We start from the raw sequence: 23,233 nt of genomic DNA, 5'->3' as shown, positions 1-23,233 counted from the left end.
TGAAAGATATAAGGATCTTGGGCCAATTTTCAAGCCCAATTGGGTGTAAAACACAATTCTCTCTAAATATAATGAAAAACTCAAGTAATTAATTTTTATTAAATTTAAAGTTTTAATTTAAAATATATATATATATATATATATATATATATATATATATATAAGATATTAAATTTTCAATTCTAAACAAAAAATCATACATATAAAAATCATGTTTATCTAAATAAATTTCTCTTAAAAGTAAAATTCAAAGTTGAGAGAAATAATCTTGTGGAGAGAAACATCACCAGTCAACTAATTTGGCATCACAAAATACAAGACATAAAACTAGTGGCAATAATAGGCAATTGGTGATTGCATTTTAAATCTTTTCATACATAATGAAGCCAAGACGTTAAGCCTTCAATATATACACGACAACAAAATCAATCCATCTGTTTGCTTCATAAAAAGCAATATAATGCATGAAAGGGAGAGAAAAAACAACTACCGTGTAGCTTTTTAACATCACCCCACCTTCTGAAAATATTCTGACACATTCGCAATCTTTCCCCTCGTCAAAACATTCCGAAAGCTTCATTGAGAGGCTTAGCTTATATTCCACCAAGTGTGGTCCATGTACCTCCTTGAAGAGCTTAAAAAAATGAATGTATTCAACTACGTGAACAACTACTTGTTTGGTTTAGACTTTAAATAAAATTAAATGAATTTAATTGTACATGCTGCTCAATATGAAGATTCAGAAACCAGACCCAGCTGGAAAAAATTTACTTCTTGCCTGTGAAGTTGGTGAGGCGTTACAAGGATGTTGGGAGTGTAGAGAAAACAAAATGGAGTTGTTCTTGTGATTTAGTATTTGATGACATGGTGGCGCAACCAAAGCTCATACATCACCATATGGAATGCATCATACTTGATTGGAGGTGTATTCCACTGGAAGTGTTTCTGCACCTGTCCCATGCCACACAAACATCTCAAACAGTCGGTAATCAAATCATAAGCAGTTGTAAAGGAAAAAATAATCATCAGACAAGCGAGAATGTTGCTTGCTAATCAAAACCAGCTATATCAAACAATTGTCTTGCATACCAAACATTTGGTTACCATTTCTCCTTTTCTCTTTGGGCGGGGCTGAGAAACCACTGTTGTATATCAATCAACAAATCCCTTGAATAGCAGGTATCATGACTGAAAACCCACATTTTCTTCCAGGTGAGAGAATTGCATCACTCGACCTCTAGAAAAAGATAACACCATCTAAAGGTTATTTCCCTTATGTTGCTTCCTCGACCCATGTACTAACAGCAGTTCCCTAGGTATACATGTGAGACTGCCTGCAAAATTGGCCCTTTGTTGCACCTGGGCCAATCTGTCTTCAATGTGCAATGGGGCCTTAAGTTGGGCAAGTGTCTCAAAGTAAGAGGTCCTAAGTTGAGCACCTCACTGAATTTTATACAGAAGATTTTTCCTAAGTATGCTTACTCATTACTAATTATGTAATTCTATTATGATAGCCTTATCACAACTGGTACTCTCATTAATAAAAAGAGTTTTAGTAAAACGATATCACAAATAAAACGGGGTTGATTGCTTAGATGTAAGGTTAGGCTAAATGCATCACATTCAAGTAAAGGACCTTCCATTTAGTTGGCTTCTCCAAATTTTAAGTGGGTAAATCAACTATGGATTAATCAAAGAACTTGAACTCATCGAATCACGATTCCTTCAATAATGATATTTTAGATTATTTAAAAGAATGGAACCTAAGCATTGCAAAAGTAACGTAAAAATAAGTCATTGCCATTACCAAAAAAATGTATGTAAAAGCAAATGATGATCCACAACAAAATGCAGATTTGACTTTGTGCTCAAGAAAAGAAAAGGATTTGGCTTAGGTCACTGAGCTAAACATTTCGCAATATACAGTTTCTACCATTGGAAACATGACAGAAATTAAGGAATGAACTTTTTTTTATGGCACATGGCCATGGTTTTAAAGTCACAAATTTATAGCAAATTTGAATGTTCAATTTGAATCTGAAAATGTTGGAAGCCAGAAATATTAAAGGTCAAATTAGGAAAATATATACATATATATAGCCAGCCAAATTTCAACCATGTTTTCAAATAATGGAACCGAACTTCAACTGAATAAAAAGGTATAGAGCAGCTGTCTCTATACTTTGAAAACCATATGTTTTGTTAGCTATCTTTGAAAACCATGTGTCATTCTTGTTTAAAATAAAAAGAATTAGAAAGGTAAAATGATGCACTTACATGTACACTAGTTCAGATCATTTCAAACCCAAAAGAATCTCACTACCACTATCATATAGTCATGTTGTGAAGATGAGTCTTTTTTACCTTGACTAAGTTGTCATGCAATGCTATGAATTCAGCATCTGGTATGTCTTTGAGAATGTACTTAAGGCGATAAACATCACGCTCCTTGAGTATTACAGAAAATTTCCTCCAGTCAAGAATGTCATTGAATGGCAAATCATAGTAGTCAGACAAGATTACTGCAAAAAGCGAATAAACTACTTAGAAGAAGTAATTGGAAAACATTGAACATCTGAATTTTCATAGGCTTCACAAAATATGCCAGAAAATGAACTTTCTAAACTTTTAATTATAGTTCACGCATAGATATCATTATGCCAAAAGTCTTAATGTTTTTGTATGCTTCAACTTCCACCAAAAGAGACAGAAAAGAATGTAATTGCAATCATATACAAGGATAACTACCACATCATATGAACTGTTGACAAATGTCTGCATTTATGTGCCACATTCAAAGTTGCAGCCTTTAAAATTTGTTATCTCTCAAACTCCTTCCCCCACCAAAAAAGATATAAAAATAAATAAATAAAAAGATGAGACAAATACTAATAAATTACTTAAAAGTCTTTCTTTTGCATTCTTTGTCATCCTTTAGATCAATTTTTCATGTCATCAAACGACATGTCGTTTGAATAACCTAATATTAATTGGAACTAAACTATATAAACTCCATTTTCCATGCATGTCTTCAACTGAGAGTATGCTTCATGCCAGATATTTCCACATAGGACCATTCCTTTACTTTTCTTTTTCTCATCGGTTTCTAATCTTGAAATACCTTCTAAATAGTAAGACAATAATATTTTAAGAAATAAATCAAATTTGATTTTTCTTAAATAGCCAATTATAACCATATCATACATATTATTTATTCAACCAAGTATGCATAATACCACATTACTACCACAATAAAGTATGAGACCACATTATTGTGTACATTACCACAAGATACACTTTAGATGATAGGTATTGGTAACACACATTGCTTTACATGACAAGTTTATTGAGTCATTGCCATATGAATTATATCATGCATGATAAGTTTTTGACAACTATCAGACAAAAGTAGTGATTCAAACAAAGTGTTGTAACAAGCAGGTGATAGATGTTTGATGCCTTTCTTGTTGAGAAATCTAGAAAAATTCTTTCCCCCTCCCTCTTTCTTTCCCCACCACAAAGAAAAAAAAAAGAAAAAGAAAAAAAAAAAAAAGAAGCTAATTACCTTCTCCCTTTGAGACCTTCATAATCTCAGCTTTCAACCACCCAGTTATGTTTCTAGAACTTCTATAATATGCTTTATACTCCCTAGAATGATTTAAAGTTTTTACACAACCCAGATCGACTCTTTGACTTCCTAGTTAATAACACCTAATTCAAAGAAAATGGAAAGACTTCAAAAGACATACGCTTTCATCATCTATTTGTGGATGAAATGCACTACTCACCTATAGTTTTGTACAGATGTGATTGTTCGGAATAATCAAACCACTTCCTGAAAGAAAAGATTTGCAACATGGGTTCCATCAAGGGCTGTTTTACATGCTATAAAATGTTCCATTTTAGAAAAAAAATCAACCACAACAAACAATAAAATCTACAACTTTTTCTGTTTGAAGCAACCCTAATATAAAATCCACACTAACTTCTATCCAAGGGATTGTAGGTACTCATAGATGGCTATAAAAGCCAGTATTTTGTTGTTGGCCCTTGGAAATTTGGCATACATGACATTTATCTACATGCCTATACACATCTTGTCGCAATGTAGGCCAAAAGTACCTTTCAAAAACTAAATTCAGTGTCTTATTTCTGCCAAAATGTCCCGTTAAACCACCACCATGCAATTCTCCAATCAATGCTCCCTCAAAGAACCTTCAAGTATGAACAATCTAACTCCCTTGAACAAATAACCATCATTAAAGACAAATTCAGCAAGTACCTTGCTGTCTTTGGCATCATATTTCTCAAGCACTTCTTGGAAAAATGAGTCTTCCATGATCTACTCCTTGATAACCTCCAGCCCAACCACACTATTAGTCATTGTTTGCAATAAATAAACCCTTCTACTTAATGCATCAGCCACTCTGTTTAGTGAACCAGCCTTGTGTCTGAGTGAGAACGTTTATTCTTGCAAGCATGCCACCCACTTTGCATGTCTACAGTTTAGCTTTCGTTGAGAGTTGAGACACTTCAAAGCCTCATGGTCTGAATGTCAAATGAACTCCCTTTGAATTAAGTAATGACACCAAAACTTCAAAGCTTGAACAATAGCATACAATTCAACATCATAAGTTGAATAGTTATGCTGAGTCCCTTGAAGTTTTTCACTGAAGTATGCAATCGGCTTCCACTCTTGATTTAGGACACCCCCGATTCCTACTTTGGATGCATCACAATCTATTTCAAATATCTTATCCAAAATCTAGTAAAGCTAGAATTTATGCTTGTGTCATCCTTCTATTGATCTCTCAGAAACTTTCCTTAGCTTGAAACTCCCATCTGTATTAGCCCCCTTTAAGGCACTCTGTCAGTGGTGCCATTATAATGCTAAAATTATTAATAAATCTCCTATAAAATGTAGTCAGACCATGAAAACTTCTAATTTTAGTTAAGGTTTTTGGGGTGGGCCAACTTGTAATGGCTTCAACCTTGGTTGAATCAACTTCTACACCCTTTATTGAAACTACAAATCCCATAAACTCCAATCAGTCACACCATAAAAGACACTTCTTTATGTTGGCATAAAGTTGATTTTCCTTGAGAAGCTGTAACACAAACTTCAAGTGTCAACCATGAGTCTTGGTATCTTTGCTATAAATTAGGATGTCATCAAAATAAACGACAACAAACTTTTCAATGCATAGTTTAAGCATTTGGTTCATAAAGCTCATAGAAGTGTTTGGGGCATTTGAAAGACCAAAAGGCATAACCAACCATTCATAGAGATCACCCTTGGTCTTGAATACTGTTTTCCACTCATTGCCTACCTGAATCCTTATTTGAAGGTAGCCACTTTTCAAGTTCATTTTTTGAGAAAATCTAAGACCCTGCTAACTTATCCAACATGTCATCCAGACTTGGTATTGGAAATCTATATTTAATAGTGATCTTATTTATGGCTCTACTGACAACACATATTTTCCAAGTTCCATCCTTCTTTGGTGTGAGTAGAGATGGTACAACATATGGACTTAAACTCTCCTGAATAAAGCCTTTCTTGAGAAGCTCTACAACCTGTCTATGAAGCTCCCAATGGTCTTTCAGACTCATTCTATAGCAAGGCAAATTTGGAAGAGTGGCTGCTAGCACAAAATCAAAGTGGTGTTGTATTTTCTTTAGTGGAGGTAACCCATTTGGCAATTCAGTAGGCATTACATCTATAAACTAATCTAACAATCTGTACACACTTTTTGGTACCATTTGAGGCCTGATGACTTCTTTTCCAACGAGAGAATAAACAATTCCATCTTCCTTACTTTCCTCCACAGAGTCACTTAAATTTGAAAACAAAGTTGAGCACTAACTTATTTCTTGACAACCACCTGATCTCTCATTGATTTCAACACCCTCCTCCTTTCCCAAGTAAAAAGAATAGGTATTCTTGTCACCATGGTGGATTGTTTTCCTATCAAATTGCCATGGACGACCTAGAAGAAAGTGGCATGCATCCGTTGGTACCATGTCACACCACACAAACTCTTTAATCCATTTCAAAAAGTTCACAAGGCACTTTGATGACATGAGTACTTCATTTCCTTTGATGAACCAAAGAATGCAATATGTTTGTGGATACTTCAACATTTTCAGCTTTAGTTTGTCTACATCTCTTGAGAAACCAGGTTCTTGCTACTCCCACTATCAATAATCAAATTACAAAGTTTACCTCCTAAGGTGCAACATGTTCTAAAGATATTCTTGTGAAGCCAATCATCCTTTTCTTAAACAGGTGGTGTGAGAACAAATGACTATCACATCACCTACCATGTCACCTTCAATCCCCTTTTCTTTATCATCAGTGGCTTTACTTTTCCCAGGTTGCTTTCCCTCCTCTTCAATTACAAAGATTTCTTTACAATCTTTCTCTTCATCTTCTGCAAAATTAACTTGAACATTTAGTTTTTTCTTTCGATATTCATTAGATCGATGCCCAAACACTGCACACCTGTAGCACTTAATCAAATTTTTTCCTTGAGCATGGAGTGTTTGAACTGTTTTTCCACCTGGTCTTACAGGGACTGTTCTTTGTCCTCCTCAAGTAACATTATTTGTTTTACTAATTGTTGCACTACTACGTTTAGGTCCAGATTTCTAGGAAGAATCTCAATTAAATTTGGCTTCAACTTTGAGAGCAAGTTGGTAGACATCACTAACCTTACATGGATGTTGGAGGCTCACTTGCTCTTGCATGGCTAATCTGAGACTGTTGATATAACAACTGACTTTTTGAGTTTCAGTTTTAACCAAGTTGCTTCTCAATGTCAACTAATGGAACTTATGTATACTCCTCCACAGTCTTGTCACACTGCCACAAATTCTGCACCCTTTGATACAATGTTTGCTCATAGTCTTGAGGCAAAAATTGTGCTTTCAGTTTATCTTTCATCTTGCTCCAATTTCTGATTTTTCCCTTACCCCTCATTTCTCTATCATGTTGATAATGTTTCCACCAAAAAGTAGCTGTTCCTCTCAACTTGGCTTCAAAAAGCTTAACTTTCCTCTCCTCTGGCACTTCTTTCCAATCAAAATAACTTTCAATGTTGTCAAGCCAGTCCACAAACTCTTCTAATTCCATCCAACCATCAAATTCTGAAATTTGAACTTGCACACTGTACTCCTTTAAATTTTGTAGAGCCTGTACAATGCATTCTTCCCACCATTGAGGTCTCATGTTTTGCTACATCAGTATCCTTACATTGTTTGCTCTGTCATCAAAAGAGTTGCCACTTGCTCTTCAAATAATTGATGACACACCTCTTCCTCTTCCCTTGGATGATTCGATTCACAACTATGATCATTGCCACAATTACCAATTACTTATTCAAATGCAGCAGGCAGTTGTTGGATCTGCTCCTACAGCTCTTAAAACATCTCTATTGTGACAATTTCCATGTGCATTCCTTGAAGCCATAGCTTCCAAATATTAAGACCTTTTCATGAACTCAGAATCACAAGGAAGAAACCTGCTTTGATACCAATCTGATGTAAACCAAGTGTTGTAACAAGTTGGTGGCAGATTGCTGAGCTCTCGTGCAATATGCAAGTAGAGGGATTGAAAGATGCCACAAGGTTGACTCCTCAAACCTAATCTTCTAATACTTGAAACAGTCTTTCTTGTCAAGAGAGATCTGGAAAAATTCCTTTTCCTTTTCTTTTTTTTTTTTATTTATTTTTTTATTATTATTTTTTTAGAATGCCAAAAAAAGACTGATTACCTTCTCCCTTTGAAACCTTCATAATCTCAGCTTTCAACTACCTAGTTATGTTTTCTAGACCTTCTGTAACATTCCTTATACGTCCTAGAGTGATTTAATGTTTTCACATAACCTAGATTGACTCTTTGACTTCCTAGTTAATAACACCTAATTCAAAGAAAACAGAAAGCCTTCAAATAGATATAGGCTTCCATCAAGTTGCTTAGGCTTAGTATAGACAAATTTCCTTGTGAATACGATAACATGCGGATAGAACTAATTTCCTAGTTCCATAAGCAACCTAGGTGGTATGGATGCATCCAGGATATATTTTCATATCCTAATTGTTAAGACACTAATAATTAATGGACAGATGTCTATTATGCACATATTCTAAATCAAAAGTAATTTCTGAAAAAAAAAATGATTTACTTTCTATTTACATTTAGGAGCCCAATATATTTAGGATGCCTTGGAGTTCAAAAGAACAATTTTCTCTAGTGAAAGAAAGCAGGCAAAGTCTGGAGAAAATAAATGTGGACTGTTTTATGTTAAAAAATGGGCAAACAAAGGTTTCAATTCATCAATCAAATTTGATTTCTTAATAATTCCAAGATTACTACCCATCATAAGTTAATAAACTAATCAACAAAATTAATGTTTGTCATAACTCATATAGTCAAATAATAACCGCAGTTGCAACTTAGGTAAGTTCAACCCAACCCAACCCAAACTGAACCTAACCTGGTTTGTTAAGGGCTTAGGCAACTTAATTTGCAATTTGGGCTTGTGTTTGGGGAAAAAAATGTCAACCCAAATCAAATTTAGGTCGAGCTAGAGTTAGGGGCCACAAGCACCCAAGCCTAGCCTGATCCAGATTATATATTTATATACAGAATCTCCTAATCTTAGGGCTTGATTAGCTCTAAACGAGCTATATTTAGTGTATATTAGCCGCTCAATTATAACAATCAGCTATTAACTACAATGGCTGTAAATTAATGATTATGACAGCTATAGATTGGGTGTTAGACTCTTAGACAATATTATATATATGTCTACTATTTTTTAATCAAGGAATGAATTGGTTTTTCCAACCCAACCCAACCCAAACTGAACCTAACCTGGTTTTTTAAGGGCTTAGGCAACTTAATTTGCAATTTGGGCTTGTGTTTGGGGAAAAATGTCAACCCAAATCAAATTTAGGTCAAGCTAAAGTTAGGGGGAGCACCCAAGCCAAGCCTGAACCAGATTATAAATTTATATACAGAATCTCCTAATCTTAGGGCTTGATTAGCTCTAAATGAGCTATATTTAGTGTATATTAGCTGCTAATATTAGCTTGTAGAATCAGTCAATTAATGTACAATTAAGACAATTATAACAATCAGCTATTAACTATGATGGCTGTAAATTAGTGATTAAGACAGCTGTAGATTGGGTGTTAGACTCTTAGACACTATTATATATATGTGTACTATTTTTTAATCAAGGAATAAATTGGTTTTTCCAACCAAAAAGGACTAATGAACTGGTAAAGATTTTGGTTATTTTGGTGCCACGAGCAATTAATTTATATTAGTTTTACTTTTAGATGTACTTTTGCTATTATGTGAAAAATTGGTTATGACTTTAAATTAATTTGAGAAACATCTTCTAGTTGTGATTATTTATTTGAATAATTAATTATGAATTAAAATTCCATCCTAAAATATGGAAAATATAACTTCTACTCTTAATTTGATTGTTGACTTGGCAATTGCTTGAAAATGTCATTTAATCTTATGTGATAGCCTTTTATTTTGTTTGTTATTATTATTATTTTATTTTAAACCTTTTGATTCATTTTATCAATGTAGCATAGGGTTGTTGTTATTGGATTGATTAAGTAAATGAATGTTATAAATTTACATATGGACACATTGATTTGTAAAGGTTTTGGAATTCTAGTTAAATGAATGTTTCTAATAGTTTTTTAATTTATTAAATATAGGTTGATTGGTAAAATACTTAGGGAAATGGATCTTTAGCTTCTATAATGTTTATTAACCCTCACCAACCCAAACATATATTTACTAACCTGAGCCTAACTTGATTTTAATCCGAGTTAAACCTCAGGTGGGGTTAGGCTTTGGGCAAATGAGTTTTATGTACAGGTTAAGCTTGGGTTAACTGTCAACCAAACCAAACTGGCCCAAGTTGCACCCCCAATAATAATAGGATATAAAACTTTTTTTATCATTGTATGCCAAATGTATTCTGATCCCACTTTTCAGGTTTGTTGCTTTAGCATGTCCAAATTCATATTATGTCTGTAATCCTGTATCTGAACCCATTCTACATAATTGCACCAGTTTTTCATGTTTGGTATCATCTTTTATTATAGTTAGGTTGCACACTTACAAAAAGGATTGTTGGAATAGCCTAAAGAGCCAGTAGCAAAATTTGTTAGACCATTATTAGCATGAATCCTAATAATTTTTTTTTTTTATATAGGAAACGACAAAGTAATATATTAATAGAAAAACGAAGTACAAGAGATGGATGAGGAATCCTCCCACCAAAGAAACCTAGTCTACAAGAAACCAAAAATCAGAAATTACACTGTAATAACGAACAACTACTCTAGGCTAAACCAACCCATCGGAACTACACGCCGCTAACCAATCAAGTTGTAACACAATAAGGGGGATTCCCTTGAAAACCTTGGAACAAAAAGCCCAAAGAGAAGCAAGGAAAAAAATAGAATCCCAAAGACTCTCTGGATTCCTTGCTTTATCCTAAAAAATCCTCCCATTTCTCTCCCGCCACACAACCCAAATTAACCCTATGCACGCAGCTTGCCATAAAACTATCCCTCTCCTCGATAAACCAAAGCCACTGAAAGTGATGGATAGCATGTCGGAAATGCTCCTCAGGGGAACCCAATCCATCTTGGCTAACTGAAATAATCTGTGCCATAACCCCAATGTCAACGAACAATGTAGGAAAAGATGATCTGCTGATTCTCCATGCCTCATGCACAACTTACAAATATCCGGACTAAGGACTTTGTGAGGTCTTCTCAATTGTAGCAAGTCATTAGTATTTACCTTCTTATGTGCCACCAACCAGACAAAGGACTTAACCTTGAAAGGGACCTAAGAATTCCAAACGAACTTGGTAGGGAAAACTGAAGGAGAATCAGGGCAATGAGATAAGGCAAGAAAGAAAGACTTGACTGTAAAAAGCCCTGAAGAAGATAAAGACCAGGATCTCGCATCTGGAACCGAAAATGTCAATTGCAAACACTCAAGTGATCGCATGAGACCTTCTAAATCTTCTATCTCAGGATCGAATAGGTTGCGACGAAAGTTAAAGTTCCAAGAGAAGGGACGAGTAGATCCGAGAATTGAAGAAATGAGAATATTTTTATCCGTGACTACTCTAAATAGTCTTGGATATTGGGAACACAAAGATTGATCCCCCCACCACAAGTCTTCCCAGAACCGAAGTCTATCCCCATTTCCTACCGCAAACCGAGTAAACTTGGAAAACTCTTGAAAGACTTGTGTAATAGCCTTCCAAGGACAACAATGTGACCATCTTACTATTGTGTTGGCATCCTATCCATTAGAGTGTGATTCGTAAATGCTTGAAATAACCTCATGCCATAAAGCTGAACCCTCCCTAGGGTATCTCCACAACCATTTCCCTAAGAGTGCGACATTCCTTAGAACTATCTTCCCAAAACCCAAACCCCCTATTGCCTTCGGTTTACACACTACATCCCAGCTCACAAGATGATCTCTTTTTCCTTCCCCAACCCCTGACCATAAAAAATCCCTTTGCAATCTCTCAATCTTTGCAGCCACTGAATCCTAATAAATTTTCCTTCTTATCTTTTATTAGGACTTGCCTTCACAATAATATGCAACCACTAGAAGCAAAGACTTCGCAAGCAATAGAGACAGAAAAAAAGTAAAAAAGGATGCCGTGTATCCCAAGTGGGAATAGGACTTTAGTTGGCAGAGATATAAGCTGAATTATAATAGTTTACAGAATACACACACACATATACATAAGCTGAATTATGATATGTGATATTGACATCCGCCATGTGCAAAATATCTGACATCCTTTATTGAGTTTGATAGTAGCAAAAAATTTTAATCCATTTGTTGGACATGCTTAGGCAATGGCAGGACAAACATGACATGAGATGGTAATAAAGGAAAACAACAGAACAACTTATATAAAACCATTGAATATAAACAGAATGGATAAAATTCCTTACCAGGAACACATCCATAATGGATTGAGTCGGCTATACGAGCGCTATTGACTTGTGATCCACCAGGGCATATACAGAACTTAGTCCTATAGAATTTATTTTGATATACCAGATGCCCAGTAGCTCTGTTTATTCGGTTGTTTTTTATATCAAGCTCTGTGTCATTCTCCCAAATACGTGCTAGTATAACTCTTATTTTTGAATTGCGATGGCCTGCCCAAAAGCCAAGTGTAGTCCTGCAGAATACACTGGTTAATATCAATGATCAATCCATGGAGGTAGCAGTGTAACTCAATTTGCAAGCATTTATTAAATTAAGAAAAAACTATAGCAAACAGCAGGTTTAACAATAAAAGTCAGCTGTGCTAGATAGGCCTACAAAGCAACAACCAAAGAACACTAGGGCTAACAGGGAGAACAAATTCCACTAAAAAGACAATTAAGAAGAAAGGACTATTTCAATGGCTTGTAAGACTTTGGCAAATGAATGCTGCAAAAGGACTTTGTTCTCCAAACAGACAAAAGCTGCTTGTATCATTAGAAAAAAACCCATTCAGCTTAAAATGTTAATATCTACAAGAACAAACTTAACAGGAAAGTTTCTTTTGTAATGGTAATATGATGATGTCCTATGATTTTCCAGAATCCATGAAAGTGAGACAAGAGGTCCTAGGTGAAGAATTAAAATGAAAAATAAAAATAACAAAAATAGAAACAAAACCAACAGCTACTTTGTATTATAGCTGGAAATATCCGGCATGGTGAGGCCTGCTGGTTGTAAATGTCACAATGCATCCTAGCTGAAATTATATCAGAAAAAAGAATGTGTTTGGGGCCAAAGAAAGATATACTTCCTTGTTGCATTCACAACCATAGTTCTCATAAATCATGCTGTGTATCATGTGTTGTTTTCTTTTATTGTTCCATATCATAATATCATATTGCACATCATAACATTTTTTACATCATGGAAAATAAATCAAGAAAGTATGATGCATTTGTGAAATATTTTGGTAAGCAGGCATATATGAAACATGTATATTGGAAGAATTAAGTATAGAGCAACAGATAACCAATTTCATGAAATATAGTAGGATTTAAAGAGTTGAACATGGGCATTTATCACGAGTTATGCCATATAAAAATATTGAACACTGGAGTTTTGAAAATTTTGATTTAATATAATATGAGCTTAACGCGTACATTCATCATTGAACCTGCAAAAGTAAACTTATTTTATTTTTGAATTTTTAGCCATGATTTTCAGTTTTGCATTCCAACTAGGCATATATATATATATATATATATGTGTGTGTGTGTGTGTGTGTGTGTGTGTGTTTGTGTTGGTTATATGTATGTGCTTATGTTCCATCAAAGCTCCAACTTCCCACTCAGTCATTATTCTATCCCCCACTTGAAAATTAAAATTCCGAAAAAAGATGTATCCACATAACCGAATCCAAGTACAACTAGACATATTGCTTATTTCATTTGTAACCACCAACGTGCCATTAGTTACAATAATCCCATTTTCACAATATCAATGTTTCCATTTCCATGATTTGAAGCAGCAATTAAAAAACTCCACGCAGGTGGATACCCCCAATTAACATTTGGATTTCCTTTTTCTTTTTTTTATATAAATTAACATTTGAATTTCTTGAAAATATTAGATAGGTAAAAGCAGAGGAAAGTACCAAAAGACTTCACTTTCTGACACAACATTTCCTAGAACCAACATACGGTGTATTTGGCTCAGATTGGACCAGTGAATTGACTGGTCAACCAGTCTGGATCAAATCATCAAACTGGAAGTATATTGCACAAACAAGCCCAAGGGATGGGGATGGGGACAATTAAGTTCTGCTCCACTTAGAGAAACCAACACGGGCTTCAAACTTTAATTTCTTCCAGAACCCTTCTGTTATAATATACAGTGTTTTCAGATCTAGATCATCCTGGCAATTCTGTTGAACCAACCACTCAACCAGTCCAATTCACACCATCAAACCCAGAATTTGTACAATATTCCAAAAGCCAATTGGAGAGTGACAATGGAAGAATTGAACCATAGACTGATTTGTATAACTTAAGAAATTAAGTTAAAAAGCTAGTTTCAAACTTATTTTTGAGGAAAAATGGAGGACTTCAGAAACTCTCTGGAACCTGATTCATTTCTATTCCTCTTTTTGGGCATCTTATACCACTGCTTTTAAAGTCATTTGTATCAAGTTTGTTTAGCTTGATTGGAACTCCCTGTGTAGAACAAAATGGCATGGATAGCAAGGGGAGGGACATTGATTAGGTGTCTATTCAAAGGATATGAGATGAACCTTATGGAGTGATGAGATTCTTTATTTGTATATTCCCATGTGGTAGCATTCCAACGTAGAGGTCTCCTTAGTATAGTGGAGGGTTCAATCATATACTTTTTGATCACTTTTTTGTATTTTTGGGGAGATCCAATCCTTCTCATGTACTTCTTGTCACATTTAATTCATTTTTATTTCTGTTAAAAAAAAAAAAAAAACCTTATTTTTAAATTTTTTGAAGCTTTTAACATTCTGCTACTTTGCTACCAGGTTTAGTCAACTCAGTGAACCATGCAAAACTAATTCAGCAGACATCGCCATCAAATTGGATAGACTGCCAGTCCAATTCTAATAACTAGGAATAACATAATAAGTTGCCATTGATTAATAACAGGGAAACCTCAACAATGAGTAACATAGAAGAAGCATTATCAAATAAAGAGATAGTAGGTGCTCCAAGTTGGAACTTGGAATTCACTGGTAGAGTTTATTAGACAAGGAGCAAATAAGATGAACTTCACAAAGTAATTCATAAGGTCTTCTGTGGTCAATGAAAAATTCCTGAATCAAGAATTCCATGAATTCAAAAAACTTAGATGAAATGCAGAGTTGGTAACCTGTTCTTTATGTCCCTTCCTCCAGTTGGGAGAGCAAATGGCTGCAAGACTTGAGGGAGGGCAACATCCTTGTGCGGAATAAATCCAACATCATAACTTGGTGAACACACAACTCGAATTGAGTTTTTTACAAGTAGTGGAACTCCTTCAGTTGCCCTCACGCCAACATCATGGCAAGTCAAAAAAAAGTGATCAGCGCCCAGGGTCCTATTCCAATAAGGGTACTTGGACATCAAGCTCTGCACATAATTCTGAACAATAATAGTCATATTTTCATATGATGTACCCTGTAAAACAGTTGCATCACACAGATTAGAAAGAGATAAGAAGAACACCACTAAAGAGGGAAAATTCATCAACTTGAAACCAGAAACTTTAAGTTATGTATGCTAGAATTTCCATATATATGGTCCATGCTCCCTTGTTTTCAAAAAAGCAAACAAATTGAAGGCAACTTATTCAAAAGGCATCAAATTTTTGCCTCCATTCCCTCAAATCACAAATTCACTCCAAATAAACGTTTATGTATGTATATATATCAACCAGTAAATCGCCCAATAACTTTAACATATATTAAAGAAAGTTTGTAGTTAAAATGATGCAATACATTTCAGAAAGTCAGCACTTTAATTCAGAATTAGATTAAGGTTTCCATAGTACAGATTGCTTCAAGGGCAATAGAATTCTGATAAGCCATGGCCCACATGCATGCGACAGTATGCATGTACATGATTATACACATGCAAAAAGCACAAATATTAGCATTTATATATCATACACTCGTGGAAGGGAAAAGGAAGAGGCATTTATGTTCCAAGAAGAAAGAATTTTGCAGTGGGAGACTGTTGTTTTCATGAACCAAGAAAAATAAAGAACATAATATTAATTTTTAAGGGAGTAATGTAGTGCATTTTGAGAAAGAAAGCATCCGTAAGCAAAAATATAGTAACAGCAACATTAACAATATTGACATCATCAATGACATGTATAAAAGGATAATTAATGCAATGAAAAATGAGGGTGGGAGAAAGAAAACGTAGTTTAAACTTTCAACTAGAACAATCTTACAAGAAAGGAAAACTTTAGTCAGTACCTATATCTCTCTAAATATTCATGGGTGCATGCTCTCATGATCCCACATTCAAGATGATATGAATTTCTTAGTTAATGAAAATGTATGAAAGTAATGACATTGTTGCAAGGTGGAATGTCTAAGAAAAACCTAAGGAATAATTTAGTTCCAACATGGCTTTAAGACACAATGGAACTTTGTTTACAAGAACATAGCAATTCAAATTTGAATTATGTACATGGGTAAGATCAAAGTAAACTCAGTTGAAATAATTTCATCTTTTAGGATACTCATGTTGCTCTTGAGAATGCAACTAATAGTTCTTTATCATTTACAAAATGGTCTTAAAAAACATTGAGCAAAATGTTGGTTTCCAAGCTTTCTTTATGAGCCATATTCACTAAGAATTTCAGAAGTACTTCCTTGATAAGCAATTTGAAGGATTAAAGCATGTTTCTCTAAAAGTTCTCATGTTACCTTTATTGGACAAAAGTGGAGTCTTCATGTAATGACTCACACCCAATCGTGTAGATATTGTGCACTTTGGGCCCAAAGGGGCCCTCACAGCTTAAAAACACATCTACATGGTTAAGAGAAGTCCATACTTATATAGCATCAAGAACTTTCTCCCCTATCCGAAGTGGGACATCACAAACACCCCCAATACAGACACAACATCCTCTCGTGTCCCACAAGATTACAGGGTCAAACAAACCCCCACACTAAGGTTGGGGATCGGCTCTAATACCATTTATAATTACCCGCACCCAACCATGTAGATATTGTGCGCTTTGGGCCCAAAAGGGCCCTCACGGCTTTAAAACGCATTTATATGATTAAAAGGAGTTCATACTTATATAGCGTCAGAAGCTTTCTCCCCTATCCGAAGTGAGACATCACAAACACACCTCATGCAAACACAACATCCTCGTTGTGTCCCACAGGATTACAGGGCCAAATAAACCCCCACACTAAGGTTGAGGATAGGCTCTAATACCATTTGTAACAACCCGCACCCAACCGTGTAGATATTGTGCGCTTTGGGCCCAAAGGGACCCTCACAGCTTTAAAACGCAACTACATGGTTAAGAGGAGTCCATACTTATATAGTGTCAAGAACTTTCTCCTCTATTTAATGTGAGACATCACAAACATCCCCATGCAGACACAATGTCTTCATTGTGTCTCATAAAATTGTGGGGTCAAACAAACAAATACCCCTTACGGGACCAAACAAACCCCCACATCGGGGTCAGGAATCAACTCTGATACTATTTGTAACAACTCACACTCCACCGTCTAGATATTGTGCATTTTGGGCCCAAAGATACCCGCATGACTTTAAAACACGACTATATAGTTAAGAAGAGCCAAAAACTTTCTCCCCTATCCGATGTGAGACATCATAGACACCCCCCATCCCCAATGCAGACACAACGTCTTCGTTGTGTCTCATGGGATTGTGGGACCAAATAGACAAACACCCTTTAAGGCGCCAAACAAACCCCTACATCAGGATCAATGATCAGTTCTGATACATTTTGTAATGACTCGCACCCAACCATGTATATATTGTGTGCTTTGGGCCAAAGTGACCCCCATGGTTTTAAAACGCATCTACATAGTTAACAAGAACTCATACTTATATAGAGGAGAAAGTTTCTGACGCTATATATGTAGAGGTTCCTCTTAACCCTGTCAACGCGTTTTAAAGTCATGAGGGCTTGTTTGGATCCAAAACGGACAATATCTATACAATTGGATGCAAGTCATTACACTTCAACTATATGACTATAGTTAAACATTGATAGGTGTTCAACAGGGTATCTGAATTGGGAAGGAGTCTCTTTATCCATAGACCACTTGGGCCCAGGAATTATTATTCTCCTTATTAATTTGCTCCACCTAAATCCCAAATGCACTAAGAGATTGACACCACAAAGCCACAATATATGCTACACAGTTATGTTTCCTTGCATCCTTATAAAAATATAGAATTCCACTAGATAATATCCAACCCATGTTCTCTCTTTCATATGGGCTGCAAAACCCACAACCTCCATACGCCTATGTGCATTCTCAAAATACTTTCTAATACTGTTAGTAAAGTAACATTAAAACAAACCATCCAAACAATGTCTTACTGAATCACTTTGAAGGCACTGACATGGAAGGTGCATAAATGCTGCCATTTACCTTAAAAAAGCATATACTTATAAACCAACATATTGGTATTTTGTAGGGTCTATAATTAATCATTTAGCTAAAAGAACTAGTTACATTTTAAATCTCTTTTTTTTTTTCCTTTTTTTTTTTTGCAGCCCTTCATTCAAATTTCCAAAGACTATCATAATGCAGAAGATCCACACAACTATTATAAATAAGTGAACTTACTATTGAACAAAATACATCAATCTTTCCACAGCTAAGAAGTTCTAAAACATCACGCATTAAAATATTTCTTTAAAAATAAAGTCATCACCAAATTTTGTGACAAAAAGAATTGAAACCATAAACAATTAATTCATACCTTGCCTCGCATTTTATGGCAAGAAATAGGAATAAAAAACAAATGAGCCTGATCCGGATCATCAGTTCGGAACTGACTTTGCCTAATATTCTGAAAGAAATATCCTTCACTAGCATACTTCCCCGTAAGTTTCCTCGGTGTTTGGTAGTACGTATTTGGATCTCCATCTGGATATACGAAAACCTTAAATTTCATCTCCATTTCAGCATAATTCAGCCGAAAAAGGTCCGGCAAGTGATAAATTTCAGAGAATTCGTCCACGTTTTTCCCCGGTGATTGATAAATTTCAGAGGATTCGACCAAATCTCCAATTACAGCAACCTTTGAAAATGTGAGAAAACCGAATTCCGAAAAAAGATCAAAGAGGGTCTATTTGGTTGCTAAGAAAACGTAGGAAAATAATTTCTCGTTAGTAACGACTGTGAGAACATGGGCTAACATAACTACCCGACTAAGTTGAATTCATTTCTCCGTACCTTGAATACCAAAAAATTCTCAGGCTTTAATTCTTTGATTTTCCTACATTTTCTCGCCAACACAAACAGAGCAAAAGCGAAAACGAAATGGAAAAATAAGTACCTTAGGAGGATTCGGGGAGAGATCGGTGGAAGAAGAGCGGAGGAAAGTAAAGGAGACGCAGGTGAAGGCGAGTAGGGTTAGAAGAGCGAGCGCGAGGAGGGAGCGTTGGAGAGAGCAGAAATGGGGAACGTGCGAGAACTTTATCGGCGCCATAAAGGAGGGAGATGCTTTCTCACAAAACGCAGTAAATTTTCCCGAGAAAATGGACGAAGAGGAAAGTGGGGAGAAAATTTTCTCCGGAAGAGTGGAGGGTGGCGGACTGGCAGTGGGAGAGGTGGAGAGTGGAGAGGAGATGAGAAGCGAACAAAGCTGAAGGTGGAGTGCAGGCACGCTTCAGCAGGGTGCGAACACCTGTCGTGGCGGCCCACCGTTATTTCATGTTTTCAGACACATCGCCCCGCTTAAATGCCCATAATTACACACATGCCATTTGTATCATGATGGGATTTTGAAAAAAATTGATGAAAAAAATTTTAGGTTACTTTTTAAAATGCCCAAGAATCCCAATTAGTTGTTTTATTAACCAATTTTCTCACCGTAGGTCATAAATGGAACTATAAATATAAAAACTATTTCTTTTCATAACACAAAAGGATGTTTGGACGGGTGGTCCAGACACAACCCTTCGAAACTTAAGTCAAACAAAAGTAGCTCTAACTATTTGTGGGAGAGAGTGAACGTATGCGTGTGCACGTACCTTTTTCGTGCTTTTTGGAGGGTTTATATAGAACTGATGATACCACCACTATAGTGTTGATTATGCACTCTAACATTTTCTATAATAATGATTATCCTTAGGGCGGCTAGACAATCATCTTAGTTAAAGGCGCCTAGCAGGGGTCATCTGCTGACGTGCCAAGATCTCGGACCGTGTAGTTGTCTGTCCATTTAGCTTGTCAATGTCTGGGATTATGTGCAGCGATTAACTAACGTAGACTTTGTGGGCTAAATGGAGTCTCGTCCACTGCTCAGATGTCAGGTGTTTAGGCTTGCGTTCAGACATCAAGTGTGATTGATCACGCATGCTAGAAGCCTTAAAGACTTGACTTGACAGATCTTCCCGTCTGAGAGTCCAACAAGCCCAAGTTGTTGATTCCGTATGGCTTTGTCGAAGAACGGAATCTTCTCACTTCTATTGCTAGACAAAACTTACCTCAGTAGTGACGAAATGATCCCAAACGGGTTACACACTTGTCCTATACGCCCAAGGGGTCTTAAGTTTGAAAGGGACATGTGAAGGGGAACCTCCCACAATGCCTCCTTATCCCATCTAGCTGTATCCAGCCGAGTAGTTGATGGGTAGAGGTAGAACGAGTTATCTGTATTCTCATATTACTTTGGGTGTTTTGGAACACGTGTCACTTGAAGTAGTAATGATGGATCGCATTCATCAAGGCTAGCTATCAGACGATGTGCCTCTTTGGGATGAGTTTCTAGGCGGCTTAGCTCTTGGGATCCCTAGGTTCTTAGACCCCTATAAATAGGGGGCCCCACACCCTTTGGGTTACTTTTTGGCTTTTCCTGCTCTGGAGTTTCTTATCCCTTGTTTCTGCATCTTTACCGCCACCGCGCTTGTCACCGGTCACTCTTTGCTTTCCTATTGTCACTTCCAGGCTTGCTTCTGGCAGACTCTCTTCCCTTCAGAGAGCATTCACTCTTGACTCTGATAAGCCTTTTACCGTTTGCCATTTTTTTTGTTTGTTATTCTCTTTTGAACCGCACCAATGGCTATTTGGTTGGATAGAAAATAGACACTCGGCGTCTAGATTCTAGGGTTTTTCTGCGTTTATGCTTTGGAGAAGATGACCGTATCGACGGTCGAACTTAGGTTTCTCTTGTCGCTTCTTCATTGTCAGTACCTTCAATGGTTGGTTCATGTGTTTCATCTTGTTACTGTCGTGTTGGCACAATGGGGGTGATCCTTCTTCTAATTATTGGTCAAGAGGCTTGCTCTGCAAGTTTTGTTAGACGATCCGTTTAGACTCGGACTTTCGGTTCGTCTAGGTTTCTTGTTGTACTGCTAAGGCACCGCTAAACGGTGGATGAGCTGGGTTACCGATTCTAATAACTGCATTGTCCCGTGAAAGTTTTCACACGACCCAAATCTACTCAGCATGTTGGCAAGAGGAGGTGTTGCGTCGATCAACGGAAGTGGTAGGCCTCAGAAAAGTGGTCGGAAAGACACTAGAGCCAAGCGCCTTAGATTGGAGCGTCCAGTTGGTCTCTTGTCCGAACGGGAGTTCCAGGCACATTTCCATATTCCGGATAGTAACTCTATTCATCTAATAGACGACGAGGCTCTATTCTCCGCCAAACAACCCCATAATGCGACGTACTTCACTAAAGAACAATTTGTTGCAAGGTTTCGTCTACCCCCCACCCCTCTCTCTTCAAGCAACTCCTCCACTTCATGCAAATCCCTCCAACATTCCTCCATCCAAACGTTGTCTAGGTGCTAATGGGATGTAGTATTCTGGACATGTTTTTCTAGCTAGATCTCTTCTTGTTGGAAATCTTGTTTGTCTACAAGATAAAAATGAGTCAAAAGGAAAGGTTCAGCTTGGCTGCTCACATTACTTCCCTCCAATTGGTGATCGGGCTTCCAAACTCAGGCAAAGGCGGAGCAAAGGGGCATATCCTAGTCTCCGGTCCCTAGAGTGGTTTATCTAAGGGCACATAGTTTTTTCTCCACAACGCTCGTTGGAGATCCCGAGTAGGATATACTTCCGCTATTTTGTTCTTTGCAATTATTTTCTTCCTCACTGTGAACTCACTACTGACCCTTTTGTTTGTGTGATACAGGCAAGGAAAGACAGGGTCGTCTTGTAAAGTGGGTGGAAAAAGCTTCCTTCACCCGACTCAACAAGCTATTCGAGATAGATGCGTCTGAACGGAATCACAAGGTCCTTTTTTCGGATAAGAATCTATTAATGCTGGTTAATGCTCCTAAGTCGTTCGTTATCCCCGTATTCCCTCACATGGCTCTCCCGTCTCTAATGCCTAGAGAACACTTCGTGTTGAAGGACTTGCCCTTTTATGAGGTTTCCATCTTGGTAGACTCAGAGGCACGTCAGGCTCATCTAGAGAAGTAGGAGAAAAAGTGATAGGAAGAGACGCTAAAGCAAGCTTCGACTACAAATTGTTCGACCTCCAACTCCACTGTCCGACATCCAGTTCCATTATCCGGCTTCCTACTAGAAAGAGGAAAAGACTTGTTGTTCGACCTACTAAGAGGGCAAGGACTCCACCACCCGCACCTCCGTCTTCTCCATTAACTTCATCCTTCTCATCGTCTTCATCTTCTTTAGCTCCTAGTAGTGAGCCAGAGACAAAGATTGGCCGGGTGGTGCCCCCTATTGTTTGTGAGGAGGAAGAAGAATGAGACATGACTTCAAACTTGAGGGCTGGATTTCAGGAGAGGTAGCGCAAGTGCCTGTTCAAAACCATTATTGTCAATCATTCTCCCTCAAAGAGAGCTTGTTTGGAGCCTGCCTGTTCGGAACCTATTTCGGCTCTTGCACCAGTGTCAGCGCTTTTGACTATTGCTATAAAGATCACTCCTGAGCTCGGATGAGAAACTTCCTTCCACTGATGACATTGCTCATCATAAGCTAAGGAGGCCCTCCATCAGCCCAGACCATTTCAGCGAAGAGTCGTTTGAGCACATGACTTCTTCTCTCTCCCGCCCAAAGCCATCCTACGTTCCCAGTCGGGAGGAGATAGTTGAGTTTCTAAGGCAAATTCCTTTCTTCATCGAGAGAGAGACTCTAGTACTAAACATGGGAATGCTCTTTTCAACCACTCAGCGGATCCCGATCCAGAGAGACATTGATCCCAATCAATCCTTCATGGCACGACTCCCGTATAGCACTCCGGGCACTGCCATCTCCCGCATTATGCCTATGCAAGACTACACGACTTTCGAGATGGCATAAGTGGTAAGCCACCTCCCATTATTTGCTTATTTTGCCTTAGTCTTTGGTTTCTCAACAACTTCTTTTCTGGCCCTTTAGGTGGTAATCGGAGTCTGAAACCTTATGTAGGAGTGCGCTCAGCTCTTCTATCGACTGGAAGCAACCGAGACCATGAGGGCATA

At 37.1% G+C, this 23,233-nt stretch overlaps 1 protein-coding gene across 4 annotated transcripts; it reads right to left on the bottom strand.

Annotated features, from left to right (window-relative positions):
* Positions 1 to 328: 328 nt before the first annotated feature.
* On the bottom strand, positions 329 to 19,518 carry LOC100248961 (probable glycosyltransferase At3g07620). Of its 4 annotated transcripts, XR_784777.3 has the most exons (7): positions 19,138 to 19,487; positions 18,559 to 18,879; positions 14,957 to 15,243; positions 12,031 to 12,263; positions 2,365 to 2,522; positions 779 to 951; positions 329 to 634 (listed from the first exon to the last, which is right to left on the bottom strand). XR_784777.3 is itself a non-coding variant. In XM_002268800.4 (6 exons), the coding sequence occupies exons 1-6, from the start codon at positions 19,288 to 19,290 to the stop codon at positions 850 to 852; spliced, it is 1,254 nt and encodes a 417-aa protein (XP_002268836.1). In that variant the 5' UTR covers positions 19,291 to 19,518; the 3' UTR covers positions 329 to 849. The 4 variants fall into 4 exon arrangements, 2 of the variants coding, with proteins under 2 accessions (XP_002268836.1, XP_019073064.1); XR_009465423.1 differs by lacking the exon at positions 18,559 to 18,879 and having other exon boundaries at positions 19,138 to 19,489; XM_002268800.4 differs by having other exon boundaries at positions 329 to 951; positions 19,138 to 19,518.
* Positions 19,519 to 23,233: the final 3,715 nt, after the last annotated feature.

Source organism: Vitis vinifera, chromosome 3, assembly GCF_030704535.1.
Source record: "Vitis vinifera cultivar Pinot Noir 40024 chromosome 3, ASM3070453v1".
Lineage (NCBI taxonomy): Eukaryota > Viridiplantae > Streptophyta > Magnoliopsida > Vitales > Vitaceae > Vitis > Vitis vinifera.
Note: the sequence above shows the minus strand (reverse complement) of the source record. Positions and strands in the feature narration are given on the sequence as shown.

Coding starts and splice junctions, on each gene's coding strand:
- LOC100248961 (XM_002268800.4), bottom strand. CDS start 19,290: ATGGCGCCGATAAAGTTCTCGCACGTTCCCCATTTCTGCTCTCTCCAA. Junction 18,880..19,137: donor TCTCCCCGAATCCTCCTAAG/GTACTTATTTTT, acceptor ACATTTTCAAAG/GTTGCTGTAATTGGAGATTT. Junction 15,244..18,558: donor GCCATAAAATGCGAGGCAAG/GTATGAATTAAT, acceptor ACTGTTTTACAG/GGTACATCATATGAAAATAT.